Source organism: Lepisma saccharinum, chromosome 15 (genome assembly GCF_977018435.1).
Source record: "Lepisma saccharinum chromosome 15, izLepSacc3.1, whole genome shotgun sequence".
NCBI classification, from domain to species: Eukaryota; Metazoa; Arthropoda; class Insecta; order Zygentoma; family Lepismatidae; genus Lepisma; species Lepisma saccharinum.
Genome location: NC_139243.1, coordinates 14801186 through 14821400, shown reverse-complemented (window position 1 = coordinate 14821400; position 20215 = coordinate 14801186). Strand labels below are relative to the sequence as shown.

The 20215-nt window shown below is 36.4% G+C and overlaps 1 protein-coding gene across 3 annotated transcripts in view; it reads left to right on the top strand.

Moving 5' to 3' along the window:
- LOC145999608 (uncharacterized) overlaps positions 1-17667 on the top strand; it is a 39430-nt gene extending 21763 nt beyond the window's left edge. Inside the window, exons 3-4 of one of the 3 annotated variants that reach the window (XM_083136669.1) lie at positions 9-520; positions 14146-17667. In XM_083136669.1, the coding sequence (XP_082992795.1) occupies positions 9-520; positions 14146-16162 (2529 nt within the window). In that variant the 3' untranslated portion in view covers positions 16163-17667. Of the gene's footprint in view, positions 1-5; positions 521-874; positions 949-14145 lie in introns of those variants that run through there. The other 2 variants (XM_083136668.1, XM_083136671.1) reach the window with 2 other exon arrangements.
- Positions 17668-20215: the final 2548 nt, after the last annotated feature.

Sequence of the window (20215 nt, the reverse complement as noted above, 5' to 3'; positions counted from 1 at the left end):
TTCAGAAGCATTCTGCATCGTCATCTCGTGGTAGTGAAGAAACTGTGCCTGCTCCAGTATCTGATATGGGTTTCCCTCCTCCAGAAGTGAAAATAAAATCCGAAGCAGAAAGTACTGATCCATTAGTTTGTGAACAGTTATCTCTGGAGAATGTGTGGCTTCCAGATGAGTCGTGTGTGAAGACTGAAACCAAATCAATCAAGGAGCCTCCTGATGTTGACATCTCTGTTGACAGCAAAACTTTAGTTGTTAAAGTTGAAAGTGCTTTAGTTGATAAAGTTGAAAGTGAGAGTGATGAAGATTTGATGCATTTTGAAGGCACAAGTGAGGAAGATCCTAGTGGACAAAATGTTTCTGGAAGTGAAGGATTTTATCCATACGATTGTGAAGAATTTGTGGAGAAAGTGCCAGCTGAGGATAGTGACAATGATGCATTAGTATTAGGTGATGATGAAGACAAGAAGAAAAATGTAATGATCACCGAAGAGGTGGAAGGCCAAGGGACAGATCCTGGAGAAAGGTAGGTGAAGGAAATTTTAGTACAAGGATTGAAAGTGAACATGGCAGTACTAAAGTTGTTAGTGGATTATTCCATACAAGATCATGCAGGCAGGGGTAATGGTTCTGATTGTTTTATGTTGTTTTTTCAAATTCTCTAGAAGGAAGACTAATTACAATTATCATAGAATTTTGGCAATCATTATCACATGAAACTTGTACCTTCCTTAAAGTAATGAGCACTGTTTAGATATTATCATTAGAAAAATAGTATGTGAATTGTGAAAATACCTTTCGCAATTATCCCCTGTTGATATTCTTTTTGATTGTTCAGGAATTTTCCATCAAATCTCAACCCCTTCTTCTTATTTCACAGGGTTTCTTGTTGAAATTCTCCCACTCCAGGCTCAGTAAGCATTACTGAGAAGTTTTGAATATTATCCTTTCATCATCAACCAGGAAGACAAAATTTTGTGAGATTTTTATACCGTAATGTGAACCTACCATTCCTAAGGTACTGACCTAAATTATTCCTGTCATGTTCATTTACAATCTGACATTTGAGGTTTCTTATGTTTTGTTTTTTTTTGTCTTGTTTGATGTGTGTAGCTTGAAAAGAGTGAATAGGATTTCAAAGTGTGGCTGCAGTGCAGTGTTATCTGGGGGTAGTGGGTGGCAAGTCGTCAAGCAATCATCAGTACTGATATCACTGCCGCAAACAGTGGATCATGTCTGTTTGCAGTGGCGGCTGTTTAATACGTGCTACCATGCTATAGCACATCACTCGATTTGCTAAAATGAAAAGAAGAAGGGACAAATTTAATAGATTTAAGAAGTTCAATAAAACATTGAAGTGAAATGAAGTGTCTCACGTTAAGAAGCTCAAAAATTTGCAGCATGCTAGGTTTTTCCCGCACGCTGATAAGTAGGGCTCGGAAGTTGAAGACCTGTAAATTTCCAAAAAAAGACCTATAAAAAGACGTAAAAATATCAACCAAAAAAAGGACCTAAAAACGGAAAAGAGGATGTATAAATGTGGTCCAAATTAATTAATAACTTCAGTTTTAATAACATATTTAATGTATATGGTCGTATACACCATGCTGAAAGCTTCAAAACAAGAGAAAGTTGCCAATTACAGCGCGACCTACCAGACAAGTTACAGTTAAAACCGTACCTTCTTCAGTCATCCAAAAATGTTTTTCTCTCATTTCAGGGATGGTTCAAATATATATATATATATATATATATATATATATATATATATATATATATATATATATATATATATATATATATAAATCAAAGAAGGTAAAAGGAAACACTCACCGGACAGTAGAAAAATTCAAAATTTTCGCTAATTTCATAGCATCATCGGTGTGAGGAGAAATAGACGGAACCGGAAGTTGGGGCCCTGCAGAGTTGCCATTCTATGCACCACTTCTTCTTCGATGGGGACCTGGCAACTCTGCAGGGCCCCAACTTCCGGTTCCGTCTATTTCTCCTCACACCGATGATGCTATGAAATTAGCGAAAATTTTGAATTTTTCTACTGTCCGGTGAGTGTTTCCTTTTACCTTCTTTGATTTTTACTTAGCCCTTTTGGCCCTCCTTGCTTTTATCCATTATATATATATATATATATATATATATATATATATATATATATATATATATTTCTTTCTTTACTACAAGAAAGGATGTTTAAGAGGTGTTGGTGATGGTCTGATGATGATTTGAATTGAGAATGGGCAGTAAAAATGTAGTCAAAAGAAGGTGAAGTTGCAAGAAAAAGCCTTTAGGACATAAAAAAATGCTAAAAAGAACCAATAAGCCAAAAAAATGCCGAAGAAGGCAAAAAAGGACAAATAAAACCCAACTTTTTCTGGCCTACAATAACCCAAAATGAACATATATTATGTTGGGCCTCATCTTGGGACACTAGGAAAAAAAAATGATATTTCCTCAACTTCCGAGCCCTACTGATAAGCTACAACGAATACCGGGCTATTGGCTTCATAGCACATTTTTGCCACCTCGCGGTGCACCCGAACATCCCTCTGTTCTTTCGGGGGAAATAGGGTCTCAGCCAATCAGCTTGGGAAAACCATCTTCTAACATACTACCCAGATCCACAGCATGGTAAGTGTTGTCATCTCAGTATAAGAAGAAAGTTTGTGGATAGCTTTACAAATTTTGACACAAAATTTTTTCGCGCAGTTCATTATAAAGGATCATTTGTGGTTTGTTATTTATAACAGTGATGTATGCAATGTTGGGGGCATGGAGTTGATGGCTACATCCAGTGCTTGAAAATTTTCTTCAAAGCTAGGTGCCAGCTCCGAAAATCAGGTGCCAAGAAACCACCTACTAGCAATTATGCATACTACAGAGTGTTTCAAAAGTCATACAACCCAAACTTTGAAAATGTATATCATGAAAATCGTAAGAGATAATTACACCTGGTTTTCTGCACTAAACTGATCATGTAGACTATCACTGGGTTAATAAATTTATGTTAGCATTTATCCAAATAAAAGCAATTACATTATTTGAAAAAACATTGTTAATTTGCTGAAAACATCTGAGAATTGATTTTCGACAATAAATACGAACTCTTAACAATTTGTGGGATCATTTGTTGGGTGTTTGACTAGTCATAAAACAGTTGCTTTGTGAAGTACAGCAGAAGCAGGGTATTTTTCTTTGAAAACTTCTTGCACATGAGTGTAAGAATTAGTAGTATCATAAAATACTCTTCAGCAAAGTGCACGCGCTGCTCCAATGTATACGCCATGCTGAATCAATTAAAATAAACAGGCACAGTAGTGGCGAAAGTGAGGGAAGAAAATTCAGGATAACCAGGTGCAGTCTAGGATTGTCTCAAGAGTTCAATTTCGGCACAAAATCTTGATTTATGATTTTTCATGTAAATGTATGGCCAATACTTAGGCACATGTTGCGTGCATCTGTTGACAATATTTCGACCTGCTAGTGTTGCCATCTACGGAGATATGTCCCAAAAATGTAACTTTTTCACACAAATTTGTCAGTCAAAAATCTATCAAAGGTTGCACATGACCAATATTGGTCGTAAATGACAGATTGACATGGCATCAGACATCTAATAATGACCCTTCGATAATTTCTTACATATTTCTCACTCCGAAGTGCATTTCTGGAAAATGGTTAACGCTGACTTCTGCCAGTGGCATAAACTGATAATTTTTAGCATTGAAAATATCTCATACAGTTTTCATGATATACATTTTCAAAGTTTGGGTTGCGAGACTTTTGAAACCTTATGTATAAGAAGCTGAGCATCACGATATTCAAAACATCGCTAAATCATTTGAGAAAGCAGGAAATGGGGGACAAAGAGTAAGAAATTGTTACTGATTCTATGGAATGTTCACAACGTTGATAAATAAAAAATTGCTAACTTACACTGTACTGCAATTTGAACTTAGAATCTTCAAAATTTCGTACATATTATAGCAAGAGATCACAGTCGCCAGGCTGAAATTTTTAGTCGCCATGGTGACCTGGTGACCAGGATTTTTTGAGCCCTGGCTAAATCCCTTCTCGAAATTTGGAGTTTCGTATGAAAGCAGTGGAGGAAAAAAAAGAAGAAAAAAACTGAAAAGAAAAACACCCCTTAAAATGATCCCCGATTACCATTTTTGTCTTTGTAAATGTAAGCAACAACATCTACCTGTAGCATGCATCTTTGAAAAGTCACGAGTCTGTTTGGAAACAGATAATGAATTTTTTTCTAGATATTATCATATAATTCCAAGTACAGAGATATAATTTCTGTTTGACTGAAATATACAAGTGTGAGAACTTTAGTATCATATTTCCACTTTTGGATATGTAAAAAGTAGACTGAAATGGTCTAGCTGTACTTCTATTACCACATTTAATAACTATTTTGAGGGTCTCCTCGATGTCGCAGTGGTAGCGTTGCTGCCTTCTAATCAAGGGGTACCGGGTTCGATACTCGGTGGAGGCACATAGTGGTTCGGATCCCATTTTAAACTGTAGGTTCAGTACCGATTAGCCTTACCGTGCAGAAAGTGGACTTAAAACAACAACTCAATCAATCAAATAACTATTTTGAACATCTTTAAATTACTGAATTACCAAGTATGTCTCAATATCAGCAGCAGTTGGTGAGAGCAATGGTGGTATTGGCTCAAAATGGTATACCAATCCTAGTCCATGTGGCTTGTTGAACACAAAGTACTTGCAAAGCATGCAATTCAATTGGCTTTGTCATATTTTCTATGTAATTCGTAAAAAAGATAAAAGTGAAATTAGTGTTATGGTGTATAAAAGATGCAGTTGTGCTAAATTCATTGACTCTGATCTCAACATCCTTTCATTGCTGAAATTTAAGCACCCAACTTAAGGACCATTATTTCTCATTTTTTAATGAGAACAGCAATTTCTTCACAACTGATACTTTGGTTACTCCACCACCACCCACGGTTCAAGTTACCCACTACTGAAGTACTGCTTAGGACCACTTTCCCTCCCTCATAGTCATTTGAGTCTCCCACGCTTGAGAATGTATAGAATCAAATAATGTATAGAATCAAATATCTTTTCAATGAGACAATAATTGTAGAAATCCACCCTGGTAGTTTCAACCCATAATCAACTATGTATGGCTATTTGTTGGTAAGATAGACTAAATTACATTTTAACATGTAGATGATGACTATGTTCACTTAAGTTTCTATTTCACTTCACAATCCACATTTGAGGGCAAACTATGGTTGCATGTGTGCTACTGGGCTTTGAGCATATACCGCTTGTTTTTCCTGTTCGAGCATTTTTTGCTCCTGTCAATTTTGTACACTGCCTAGGTTCATCCAAACTATTAAACACACTGTCAAAAGGCTCTTGCTGCAACACTCTACCCACTACTCACTTGCACTGTGGCCTAAGGCCCAGGAACATCATGAAGGGTGAGAGAATACATGCACCCTTGTCCACTGTCAAGTGGTTTGACGAACTTACTTTATTGCATCCCAAGGTAGGTCATATGGTAAAAGGTGATAATTTGATTTCCAATTTATTTGTTAATTTCAGTTACATGAAAATATTTGTATGTATTTTGTATTATCATTTTTGTGTGTGTATGCACTTGGTTATGAAGAGAGACCGGTATCTGTAATGCTGTTTTAACTGTATCAATGAAATGGGATAAATTGGTATGGGATGATTATGGGATGATGGGTTTAAACTTGCAGTTTTCGGCATTGGAGCACTGCATGGGATGTGGACTTCTGCATTCAACATTTTACCTTTTACCAGGTAGGCTTTTTACTATTCCTTCATAGTTTTGCAATGCTGAATTTTGTGTTTGTTCTAGGGATTGTGTGTGATTTATAGCAACATATTTTTATTCTATAAAAATAAAATAGTATGATGAATACATCCTGGTATAACCCCTAAATGCTGTGCCGATTTTCCTTGGTCAGACATTACCAATCCTTTTTTGAGCTGGAAATTTAAAATTATACAAAGCTTTAAATAAAAATGTATATCTTGCAAACTATGAATGCTAGAGCTACTGATATTAGCTCATTTTGTTCAGTATGGATTAGGCTATAAGCTTATTTTCAAAGTTCAAAAGCTCAATTTCCTTTTATCAACTAGAAGAAGAAAAAGAAGGAAGTAAATTTTTTTTTTTTTACAAATTTGTAACTTCATCTGGCTGCCACATACAGGCAACGCCGGTGGTGGTTCATATGTGTTCCATTCTCATGACAAAAATTGTGTACTTGCTTGCTGATACTTTTACAGATAAAAATATATCCTAACGTAAAAGCTGTGCTTGTCTTCATCGAGTATTTTAAAATTCCGCAAGGTTTTTAATAAAATTTTATACGTGGGAACCTATGTATACCAGAGTTACAAATTATATGGCTTCAGTACAGACTATCCTATAAGCTTATGATAAAAAATTCATTTATCAAGTAGTTGAAGAAGAAATTGTGAGAAACTTATTTTTGTTATAAAATTTGAATTTCATTGGTCTTCCACTTAGGTAATTCCAGGATGTGGGGTTCAAAATGGTACCTGCATATTGCCTGATATGTGTGTGGGTAGAATTGCACACTTGTTATTGATAATTTCGGACGAAAAAATATTCTAATGTGTAAGGCATGCTTGTTATCGGCAGGAATTTTAAAATTCCCCAAAATGCAAAATAATCTACACAATTATTTTTAATGGTTTTTATTTTATTTAATTTAATTTGTGTAGATTATTTTGCATCTATAAAAAGTGGTTATGCAAACCTTTAAGAAGAACAGAAATTCGGCAAGGTTTTCAAAAACTATGATTGCTTGAGTTACAATTGCTACAGACTAGGCTATGAGTCTATGGTCTAAAAAAAACACATTTTCCTTTGTGAAGAAGAAAAAGAGTTGTAGGAGGACTAAAGTAATTTTTTTTTAAAAGTGTAAATTATTTATTTAATTATTTTTTTTAATTTGCACTTTGTTGGAGCCCCGTGTAGGCAAAGCCGTGAGGGTTCAAAACGATACCTACATATTTTCTGTGTCTTCTCAAGGGGAGATTTGCACACTTGCTGCTCATACTTTCTGGGGGCAAAATTATTCTAGTGTAAAAGCAATGCTTGATTTTTGTGGGAAATGTAAAATTCTGCACGGTTCTTTAATAAAATTGTATGTCTCAAACTATGGAGCCTTCAAAGTTTGAGAATGTTTTGATTATAGTTCATTGAACTTGTCAACGTAATGAATACATACAAAATAATAATTTGTAAACTAAATGTGAGTAATACTGCAAATCTCTGAGGTCGGTAACACACTGACACTGGCTTCCATTGTGGTAGACAGAGTGCAACGAGAGTTGCAGATGACTTTTCAACTGCAGACAGCCTGAGAGTTGGCCAATTATTCATAGTGCAGTGGCGAAACTAGTACAGAAACTAATGCAAAGAGGAAGTGTGTGTGATAAAACATAACGTGGTCGCTCCAAAATAAGGAAGCATCAACCACAGTCTAGGTAAGGCTTGTGAAAAGACCAACGAACATCCCTTGATTTTTGGCACAAGAACTTGCTACAGACAAATATTCATTGTTTGTTTCCTGTCACAATTCAGTGTCACATGAAAAGTCTGTATCATTCTTTCCTGCATCTATGTCTGTGGTGTCACTACCATCAACTTGTAATGTCTTAGTTGGCTCAGGAATGGGGATGCCTGGGCCATGAGAAACAGGGCGTATAGCTGAGCAAAGGTTTGCATACAAGATTATTTTTTTATTTTTAGAATTATGGCCCTTCACATCACAGGAACAAAAAAAGTAGCAGTCGTCCTTATGTTTCCTCCATAGCATTGGAATGCTGAAGCTTAAATCCTCTACACACACGTAGCATACTTTTTGTGGAGCCCATGGTTTGTTTGCATCATCTAACTTAACACCAAAATAGGCATAGTACACCCTTTTTATGAACTCTGTTATGTTCCTCTGGTGTTTCTTAATTGTAAACTCACCCACCACAAATATAACAAAATGAGTTTGGAGAGTTCACACAGCCGAGGCTAAACATATTTCACAACAAAGTGTGAGCAAAACTACACACTGCATGGACACAATTACGATCTGCCATTTGCAATGAAATAGTTATGTACTATATCACCAGGAGCGCTGGTCTATAACAAATGAATTCGGACACACAAGCAAAATTATAACATGTTGGCAACGATATATCGCGTACATAAATTATGTGTGGCTCAGTGTTCATCTAACCCACCCTCGATTTCGCAAGGATTTTTTTTTTCTTATGAAGATTATGTGTTGCTAAGTGTGAAGAAAGAAATTCTGTAGCGCGGAAATTAATTTTTGGATTTCTACCTGCTACGAAACTTATATATTTTTTTAATATTTACATTCCTTACCTACATAACGTTCATACGATTTTCCAGGGCTTCCATCATGGCTGTGCATCATGGATTCACGTCACAGGCGCACATTTACATATTCTCTTTTTCTTCTTATGATTGACTTGTTGAATGGGATAATTTGCAATATGTTATTGTAGAATGGGATAATTTGCAATATGTTATTGTCATGTATTGGCAGGTGGAATGGGATAATTTGTGATATGTTATTGTGATGTATTGGCGGGTTGAACATTTCAGACATTACAATTGATTTGTGATCCTCAGCATGTGTAAATACGTTATCTTGTGGAACATAGTGCACATTTGTTTTGTTTTTTTTGTAACTGCAGACCGTAAAAGGGAGGGTTGTATTTTCTGAATGACTTGTGGGATGGGATAATTTGAGACTTCTTATTTTTATGATGGAATGGAAGAAGAGGTAGTATTCTGTGGAAAAGGACAAGAAAGACTATTGACATACGACTTACTTCTCTTTTGGACTTTGAAATTTAACTTCGACCCGCAATTCAGTGACTGGCCTTGGAAGAAAGAGGTAAGTTACCTTCTGAGGTTAAATTTTAGCCTTAACTTTTTTGTACCTTCATGTGTCAGTGTAGAAAATAGTGCTGGGGCAGGTGGTAGCCCAGTTTCTAACATGCCTTCCAAAAGAACTCTATAGAGACAGGCGTTGCCGCAATAGCGGTAGCAGGTTAATTACCCCAGGGGCGGAGCCCAGAATCGGCTGGAAATTTTGACATCAATTTTCATGACATTTAGTACACGTGCTACCAAACTAACATGGCCGCAAGTAAACTTCCACCTCGCAACTATATCTCAACTATAAACAGCTGTACAGTACTAAATACTTCTTTCTGCGCTCCAGAATTTCTTTCTTCACACTTAGCAACACACAATCTTCATAGGAAAAAAAAATCCTTGCGAAATCAAGGGTGGGGTAGATGACCACGGACCCCTAGGTCTGCCATATAAAATGAGGTCTGGCGCATGGTACCAGTCGGCATGCGACAGGTGCCTCGAATGCATATACTCGTATTTCTTTTTTTTTGGCCACCTTATCATGCATAGATGTGGGCGGCGCTTACATATATTACACATCGATATATCATACATACGCACTGGACAATTTATGTTGCGCACGGATTATGACAGTGTTGCCAGTCAACAATATATCACTGAACAATAGAAAAAATCATAAATTTTCAAGTTTTTAATTTTTTTCCTATCTCGTGAGTGGGATGGGCTCGAATGTTACATGTGTGGAATTTGTGTTCCATAACCTTTCGAACAACATACCATTCATGGCTCTGTGTTGATTTGGAGGGACACACGATGCACAAGGGAAACTTTGCGATTTCCTTCAAATCCCTGGCGAGTGGAAGGTGGTTCATGGAAGTTGTGACAAAATGGTAGGTGATGCACAATTTTTGGTGTTATTTTCAAATTCACCGTACCAAAGCACAGGTTGAATTATGAAAAAAAAAATTTCACTGTTGGCCTGTATCTGTGGATGCCATATTCCGCATCACACTATAACTTTTCGTGCACCTTGAATCATTTCTAATTTAGTCTAACGTTGATTGATGTTGATCCAGTGCCATGTGTTGTGGGGATTGTCCTCCCCATCCAAAAAAGTTGGCTGTGTTCTGTATCATCCTTACTCATATCATGTATCATTTGCAGTTTATGATTATGCCATTTGCGTTGTAACAGACACATGGAAATTTTTCTTGGGTCCCCTTATTGTGCTAAGTGATCATTCTTAGTTTTTTCACAAGCTCTTCCAAAACTATGGTTTAGAGTGCTACAACCGTCATTTGTCTGTAGTGGTGAGCCTTCATGTATGTTCCGTGAAGTGAAAGACGCAGTGAAATTGAAACTAATGTGAACATAGTCATCATCTCCAAGTTAAAGTGTAAATTAGTCTATCTTACCAATACATAGCAATATATGAAAATGAATAGATGATCATGAGTTACTCTTTGTGTATCAGAATATATTGGTTTATATATCTTGAAGAATTCTGTAAGTAACAAAATACAATATATTTCAAAAATTTCAATTCTTGAGAAATCAGCATTTAATTTTGCTGGTTAATGTGAACTGGCAGAACCTTGAAAGTATGTTGTGTTTTTTTATTTTGCACTCTGTGTGTAATAACCTGGTTTTTTATAATAAAACACTACATATATCTGTATTACAGTATTTATTTTATTATGAATACTTTGGAAGTTTGGTGTTGAATTGCACACCTAAGTATTCATCAAAGTGAAAACCCTTTTAAAGCCCACATTAAAGGTTCCATATACACTCCTTACAAAAAGTTTTGGAATATTGTTATATTAGGCATTAGGTGAAGGCACAGCCGTGGAATGCAACAATACATGTTATCTCTGTCTGCTGGACATTCTTGTGTTTTCACCAACATATGCCACTGTGCCTATCATCTATTTCCTAATATAACAATATTCCAAACTTGTGCTTAATATAGCTATATTACAATTTTTTGTGACGAGTGTATTATGTGCATATGAGATTTCACCTAAATGAAATTCCTTTTAAGACTAGAACTGCGGGCTTTTTTTATAACTAGAACCGCGACAGCGGTCAAATTGACCGCCATGGAAAAAGTGGGTTATATTTATAGATTTATTTGTTAATATTTTTTTAATTGTTTCAGTACACATCTTTATTTTCACAGAAATGAATACATGAACCCGTTCTTGTTTTCACAAACATGAATATAATTAAAAATTAAAATTATTTCATGCAATAACAATAAATTTACTTATTTGGCATCATCTGCAATGCAATTGGTGCAGTATTTTTAACAATTTTTACACATTTTCCACATACTGCTTTTCACACTGCTCACATAACTCTCCTGTCTTGTTTCTGCATTTGCATGTTTGGCACTGTCGATGCTGTCATTTTCCTGGAGGCTCATAGGACAAAATCTGTAGATTGGGCTGTGGGATTCAGTTGCTTTATTCTAGGAGTTCTCCAGAAAGTTTCATCAGGAACAAGTGATGACCAAAATTTTCGCCAGTTGTACTCTTGTACAAAATTAATGCATTGAGAGCAGCTAGGTCCAAAATGTTGTAGAATTCATGAACTGGCCATCTTTGCAATGCTGCTTTTATGGAAAATTTATGAGCCCTCTGATCGACTACATCTACACCAAACTTTGTGCTGTTGTAAAAGCTGACAGTTTCACCACGAGCAATACACATGTGTGAATGCATGGAACTGAGAATTATAACTTTTCTGTTTCTTTTTCCTTGGTACACAGTGAGTGTGCTGTCAACACTACTCAGAAGAACTGTAGAATACTGTTCTAGACGAGATGAATTTACCTGCTGAGGCACTTCTTTTCTTGAACGTCTTATTGTTCCTACCAAGGTAGTGTTCTTAGCTTTCAGGGTTTCAGCGAGTTTCCTTGACGTAAAGAAATTATCGGTTGTGACATTTCTCCCTTTTCCAACAAAGGGTTCCATCAAGCGAAGAACAACATATTCTGCAACAGGCTGATCTGCTGGGCGATCTTCATCTTTACCCAAATAAGGGAAACCATTTATCAGGTACTTAAACTGCAAGCCAGAATTTAATGCCGAACTTGCCTGGTTTATTTGCCATGTATTGCAAAAATCTACACCTAACTTTTGTAGGAAATAGCTGTTCATCTACAGTGATGTCTGCCCCTGGTATGTAATTTCTGCCACAATTTTCAATGAAACAATTCCATATTTTGGACACATGCGCAAATTTGTCACTTTTTATGCGTTCGGACCTTGTTGTTTTATGATCAAAGTGCAGATATCACATTATTTCATGAAATCTGTCCCAACCATGGTTTCACGAAAAAATGGTGGTGCCCATGTGCTATCCCACAAACTATCTAATTCAAGAGTTTTCGCACAATGTGTTCCGCTATCATACAAAATTGCGATAAATGAATCAAGTTCCTGTAATGTAACAGACCAGTCATTTCCTCCAGTTTGAGGATGAGCTTCTTCTTCAGTGCAGGATTTTATGTGACGAAGGATCCTCTCACTCACAAAAAAATAACATGCACTTGACACCTTTCCTTCAAGGATATTTCATTTAGCAAATCCTTATGGGCCAGGCTTTTCTTGCAAAACATTATATGCTGTACGTCTTCCAGGAACATTTACATTGGCATCAATTACAGTCCATTCGCTTCCATTTTTAGCACTATATTTCATTCCAGATAGAAAAAGAGACTCACCTGGAGACACTGTGGTTTTTCTTTTTGCTCCCCGTTGAACTGTAGAAACAGGTGCTGCTTCATTTTCTTCATCTTCTGACGAATGGTTGGATTCAATGTTTTGTTGTAGTGGAACAATATCGGGATCCTCTTCACTTTCACCTCCATCGGCATTTTCAGCATCTATGTCCTGAATTGAGTCTAAATACTTTGATATATCTTCAGCTGATAGTCCACGTTCAGCCATTTTTAGAGCACAATAATCACTCACGTGTGCGAGAAACAAATATCAAGAAAACACAACAAACAAAGACAGTGCTTGCCAAGTTTCCCAACTCCCTATACAGTTCAAACAAAGAGATTGAACGTTCACCTGTAAGCTGCTGCCACCTAGTGATAAATCTAATAAATGACACAACCGGTGGCAGTAGCTTGAAGGCGAATTTTGTAATACATCTCCCGAAAGGAGGTTTCCATTTTTCTGTTTACCTATGCATAAAAAATGGAAGGTAATGCACAGCAGCCATTTTGATCGCCCCCACGTTTGGAGGTATTTTGATGAATAACTACATAATAAATTTATTTTTTAAAATTCTTAAATCAAAAGTATATTCTGAACGTAAAAAGAACAAAAGTCAAGGAATTTCAGATGATTCGAATAGATATAAACGTCTTAACAGCAATTTGAAATTCATGACCGCTTCCGTGGTTGTAGTGTTACATATTTAACTTGAAACATATATTTTACCCATGAAGAAACATAGAAACATAAATTTTTCTCATGAAGAAACTTAATATGGATTTGAGAATTCATAACAAAGGATAATTCAAGTGAAAAGAGTGTGACCTAATACAAGAGGAAAGAACAGCATGATACCAAAATGATCAATTTTATCTTCCTGTTGAGACTCCTGGTCAAAAGTAGATATCGATGTAATAAATCTTGTTTACCCTGCAACAGAAAGAAGAAGAAGAAAAATCAGTGAATTTAAATGTGAGAGGGAATGACAACATGTTGTCAAACTATTGATATGCACAGAGCTTTATGGCCAACCTAATGAAAATTACAGCAAAAATATGGATATTTTTTACTAAACTGTTTAGAAAATATTATGTATTAATTCTTGAAGGAATAATATACATTAAATTAGGCACACACTGGAGATGTACTACGTAGAACTTTAAGCGAGAAATGCAGGCTTGGCTGAATTCCATGGAAGTGATACCAGTCTCACTCGATAGCTCAGTGGTAGTGCAATGGCACGGAATTCCAGGGACATGGGTTTGAGTCCTGACCAAGCCTGCATTTTTCACTGAAAGTTCTAGATAATAATATACATGTATTTATCTTTTCATGAGTACATCACCATCAACAGTCTATTGTACTCTCCTTTCTTTTCATTGATTTGCACATGTCAGTCATTCTCATTATTTACTCAGAAAGTGAAACTACATTTGTACAATATTTTTTCAGCTACCTGATCAAGAACTATGTGGAAGAACAGCTACAAGATGTCCCAAGGTCAGTTCCACATTTGCCACTGTCTCCAGGAAACTTAAGAGAACAAGAGCAGCCTAAAGAAATTACAGAATGTATCAGTAGAGAAGAGAAACGTGAGGCTGAACCTGCACCAAAAACACGTGCTAGCAAGGCACATGTTGCTGGTTCCAAGCCTAATAACAGGAGAAAGCAATGTATAGCCCCCATTTCCAACAACACTTTCTCTGACAAAGGAGATTTGATAACCCATGAAGCTGAGTGTAATACATATACGAGTGTCCACACAAAAGAGAAACCTTTTAATTGTTCAATTTGCAACAAAGATTTTGCCCTTAAAGTTCGTCTTAATGAGCATGTGTTGGGTCACACTGGAGAAAAGCCTTTCAATTGTTCAATTTGCAGTAAGTCTTTTACCCGTAAAATTTATCTTAATGAGCATGTGAGGAATCACATTTTAGAGAAGCCTTTCAGTTGTTCAATGTGCAATAAATATTTTACCCATAAAAATGTTCTTAATTTACATATGAATGTTCATTCAAAAGAGAAGCCTTTCAATTGTTCAATTTGCAACAAAGATTTTGCCTGTAAAGATTATCTTAATAAGCATGTGAGGTGTCACACTGGAGAGAAGCCTTTCAATTGTTCAATTTGCAACAAAGTTTTTGCCCGTAAAGATCGTCTTAATGAGCATGTGAGGGGTCACACTGGAGAGAAGCCTTTCAATTGTTCAATTTGCAACAAAGTTTTTACCCGTAAAGATTGTCTTAAGGAGCATGTGAGGGGTCACACTGGAGAGAAGCCTTTCAATTGTTCAATTTGCAATAAATATTTTACCCTTAAAAACTTGCTTAATTTACATATGAATGTTCATTCAAAAGAGAAGCCTTTCAGTTGTTCAATATGCAACAAAGATTTTGCCCGTAAAGATTATCTTAATAAGCATGTGAGGCGTCACACTGGAGAGAAGCCTTTCAATTGTTCAATTTGCAACAAAGTTTTTGCCCGTAAAGATCGTCTTAATGAGCATGTGAGGGGTCACACTGGAGAGAAGCCTTTCAATTGTTCAATTTGCAACAAAGTTTTTACCCGTAAAGACTGTCTTAAGGAGCATGTGAGAGGTCACACTGGAGAGAAGCCTTTCAATTGTTCAATTTGCAATAAATATTTTACCCTTAAAAACTTGCTTAATTTACATATGAATGTTCATTCAAAAGAGAAGCCTTTCAGTTGTTCAATATGCAACAAAGATTTTGCCCGTAAAGATTATCTTAATAAACATGTGAGGGGTCACACTGGAGAGAAGCCTTTCAATTGTTCAATTTGCAACAAAGTTTTTGCCCGTAAAGATCGTCTTAATGAGCATGTGAGGGGTCACACTGGAGAGAAGCCTTTCAATTGTTCAATTTGCAACAAAGTTTTTGCCCATAAAGATCGTCTTATTGAGCATGTGATTGGTCACACTGGAGAGAAGCCTTTCAATTGTTCAATTTGCAATAAATATTTTATCCGTAAAAATGATCTTAGTGTACACATGAATGTTCACTCAAAAGAGAAGCCTTTCAATTGTTCAATTTGCAACAAAGTTTTTACCCGTAAAGATTGTCTTAAGGAGCATGTGAGGGGTCACACTGGAGAGAAGCCTTTCAATTGTTCAATTTGCAGTAAGTCTTTTAACCGTAAAGTTTATCTTAATGAGCATGTGAGGAATCACACTTTAGAGAAGCCTTTCAAATGTTCAATTTGCAGTAAGTCTTTTACACGTAAAGTTTATCTTAATAATCATGTAAGGGTTCACACTAAAGAGAAGCCATTCAAATGTTCAATTTGCAATAAATATTTTGCCTACAGAAGCAATCTTAGTGTACATATAAATCTTCACTCAAATGAGAAGCCTTTTAATTGTTCAATTTACAACAAAGGTTTTGCTGCTAAGGGCCAACTTAATGCGCAAGTGAGCATTCACACTAAGGAGAAGCTTTTCCATAGTTGAACTTGCTGAGGTGTTTTGTCTGCAGGTGTACACTTAATGTACACATGAAGCTTGACAGTCAAGAGTAATATTTTAAATGTTCAATTTGCAACAAAAGTTTTGGGAAATTAAAGATGTGTTACTTCGCATATGTGCATTCATGCTAAAGAGAATCCTTTTAATTGTTCAATTTGTAACAAATGTTTTGGTTGGAGAAATAACTAATAGTAGGCATACAAGGATGTTTCATATCAAAGAGAAACTGAATTTGTGTCAAGATTTTCCTGTAAACATATCTTCAGATTACGTGTGGGGACACACATATGAAACAGAAATATATTAGTTGCTTAATTTGCATCCAATATTTTGTCTGCAAACATAAAGTTTTTATGCATGGGAGGAGATTACACACCAAACAGAAGTCATCAAGGAAGTATTTCAAACAGTTATCTGTATTGAATCTTTAGAAATCATACCATCAGTGTTTCTAAATTGATTTCTAAATAGAAATCTCTTAACTCTGTGCACATCTTGCATGCTTTAGGATCTTGACATCTGCGTTATCAGAACCAATTATCTGCACATCAGGAGAAATCTGTGTATATTCAGCAGGGGTCTCAACCATGCTTTCAAACATTTCACCATCAAATACTAGCACTCACTTTATCCGCAAAATGTTTTTTCTTCCTTGTTCCATTGATTTCAGTGGCCACTGCCACCATGCTCATTGGAACTTGGCTTTACTGTCCTCTATTAATAGAACAATGAAGAAGAAACGATTTAGTAGATAAAATGAGTACTAGTTTCTCTGTATTTATCTACTACCACTTCTCATCTCCCAATTGAGAATGTCACCAGTAGTTGAAAGATAATACTGATACTTGATTTTTAACAGACAGATCATTTCTTATGCCCATTCCTTAACCAAGATACCAAACAGAGAAGGAAACTGTCTTAGCAGGCACTTTCCTCTGTACATGTGACCATTGTGAATAGGGATTTTTATTGGCCTGAGCTGTGCACATTGTCACCTATGTAGACATGATAATGTTTCAGCAGATTACATAATACAACTTGTTAACCACTGATATAGCACGTAAAAAGATATTTCTCTCACCAGCCGCTGATGCACTGAGAAAAATAATATTGTAATATTTAATGGACTTAAAATTGATGAATTTAATTTTCATGTTTTGAGTTTTTCCCAGATGTGCTTCTAAATATCAACAATATCAGCATTCCTATAGAACTTTTTTTCGTAAGCATTGAAAAAAAACTTGGTTGTTGCTTCGTAGTGACCAGACACACTTTCCCTTTGCATCAATTTGTGGAAAAGTTTCACCACTGCACTACAAGCAATTGGCCAGTCACCTCTCAGTTGCTACACCCTCGTAGCGCTTCACTTCACTGGTACAACTTACCTTACTAGCTCAACAGTGCATTCTGGTAACATCCCAGGGTTCAGGCAGAAATACTGCATTCCCTCCCCTTTTATCCGTTTGTGAAGTCCATTGACGTCGTGGTGGTTTTTGTCCCGATCCTTGTATTCCACAAGTATTGAGCTTTTAAAATAAAAAAAATAAAAAAACTGTAATATGTTCTAATTAGAGTTTATTAATATCACTCATGCACGTATATCGCGTAATACGACATAAAAATAAGACAATTTCGTCTGTTTACAAGGTGTAGTGATTCTCGGTAATTTATGTATAAACATATATGTATAGGCGTAAGCATAATTTCCCACTTCATGAAGCACCTCTTTCTCTCTAGCACTTTTCCAAAGGAACTCCCAATTGCTCTGTGGAAAGACGTTACTACTATTCCACTAACTCAGTGGTACCAGTCACTATGAATTTTCAATACCAGAAAGTGCATTAAAAAATGTATACGTTTGAACGTCCTCCTACGTGGCAGTGCGATCTAAGCCGCTGTGCTTTGGAGTCCAACTGTGGGACAACATACACTGAGTCTCTGGGTTCTTTGCCTGTGTATAGGACCGGTGGCAACCCACCATCGTACGGAAATTGGAGAGGTATCGCCACTGTTTGTGGTAGTTTGCTGAAACTTTTCCAGGAAACCTCGTACAAAATAAGATTGCAAAAGAATTTACGTGTGTGCACAGAGCTTAATATTGAGTCTGCACTACATAATTTGTGTTTTCTTTCACCGACACAATCCTCTCTTTTATCTTACATTGAAAGCAAATATGATTCTTAAAGATAAGTGGCTCAACAATAAAAGAAAACAATTACAAAAGAAAGAGTTGTCCCTTCTTTGTCAACAATAGCCAAACAAGAATAAAAGTTACCATTTAAGCATTGTTACAATTCCTGCTTGTCCACCAAGATAACAAAAAGAAAATATGTACAGAAGATTACAGTCGCAAGCTGTATTCATTGTTACAGGTTTTTACAGAAAATGCACATTCTTGCATCGAAGAGAAATAAACAGATGTCCTTCTTACGTGAGTTCTTTCTTTCTTGGCATTTAAATGCAAGATTTAGCAGAACAATGAATTCCTTTTGTTCAACAGTATTGAATAATGAAAATAAGAAAACAACAATTGAATAAATGAGTTCACTTGCACTTGAGGATTTCCTATCTTCAGACAAAATGGATCCATTTGTAAGATATCAGGCAAGGGTCGTTTGACTTGTGAGATCGCATTGTTTAAGAGCCAAAACAATATCAGTGATGAAATCAGACCATAATTTATGATTTCTATGACAATAAGGGTGCAATAAAACTTTCCACTCCTTCCACTGTTCTAATTCTTTGTTGAGTGCAGCACATTTAGCGATGGGAATCAGATAAGGCTTCCTAAATACAGGAATTTGATCAATTAAATTTATTTCACATTCCAGTCTTTTGACCATTCCTGGTCTGTCAAAAAACGTCTGTTAATATTTTAATATTAACTCGAACAATTCAGTCTGTTCTGCAAAACTCATAGTAAGACTTTCATCCACCTTGCACTTCAAATACTCTACACTAGCCATCAACTTGTCATAGTGAATGTGGTGCGGAGTCTTCCTTTGCCCAACCATACCCACGTTAAAAACTATATTCTCAGACAAGGATGATTCATCAATGAGGCAAAGTATCAACTGATTGGATTGGAAGTTCACGTTAGCCTTGGAACTCCTAAAAACATATCTGCCGGAATGTTTTTAATCACAAAAATGTCTACTTGAACTTCCTGTGCATCAAATGATATTGTAAGTTTTTATTTACCACACACACATACGTGCTGTTTTCCTGTAAAGTCTGTCAGCCTAACTTGTGGTTTCTTTCCAATTGTCATTTTGCTAAATTTCTGCACTAAACATTCCCAAATTTCATAATTCAACAAAGATATCTCACTCCCAGTATCAATTACACAAGATACTGGAAGTCCAGCGATGTTTCTTTGCAAGATAGGAGTGGTGCTATTTGGAGATAAATTTTGAGCTTTAAATACGGCACATCGGATCACAGCCTTTTCGTTTTTGTTTAAATCAATAGTCGTGGTCACTCCAACAGGTTCCGAATCACTAACGTGAGATAGCTCCTCAGATGCCCTTGCTCAACATGGAGCTGATCAATTAAGCACCCACCTGCCTGATTCATGTTCCAGTAATAGTTTTGAGTGTCATTTATGGCCTGTTGCTGTTCGGGACTTAACTGCTGCTTGTCGGTGTTGGTTTCAGCGTTCACCATGGGACTACGATGGGGAGAATCCGATCTTTACCGCTGGTAGCTCTGTCTGTATCACTGCCATCGACGTGCAGGTGGTGTCCATTGCCTCATTCTTTTTGACCACTGTTTGAGACGTCCAGTTCTGTTGATTTTGCCGCCAATAAGCATTGTACAGATGAAATGACCCCTGGTTTTGATCATTGGGATGGTTATTTTGTCTTACCATCCTTACTTGCGGCTCTCAATTATTTTGTGTATGACGAAGGTTTGAGTCTTCCTGTCATTGTACGCCACCCATGTTGTCATATTGTTTGCCAGCCCATCCTTTCTTCACAGACTTCATAACTTTTAAGGAATGTTGTCAGGTCACGAATGTTCCTTTTTGCATTAGCA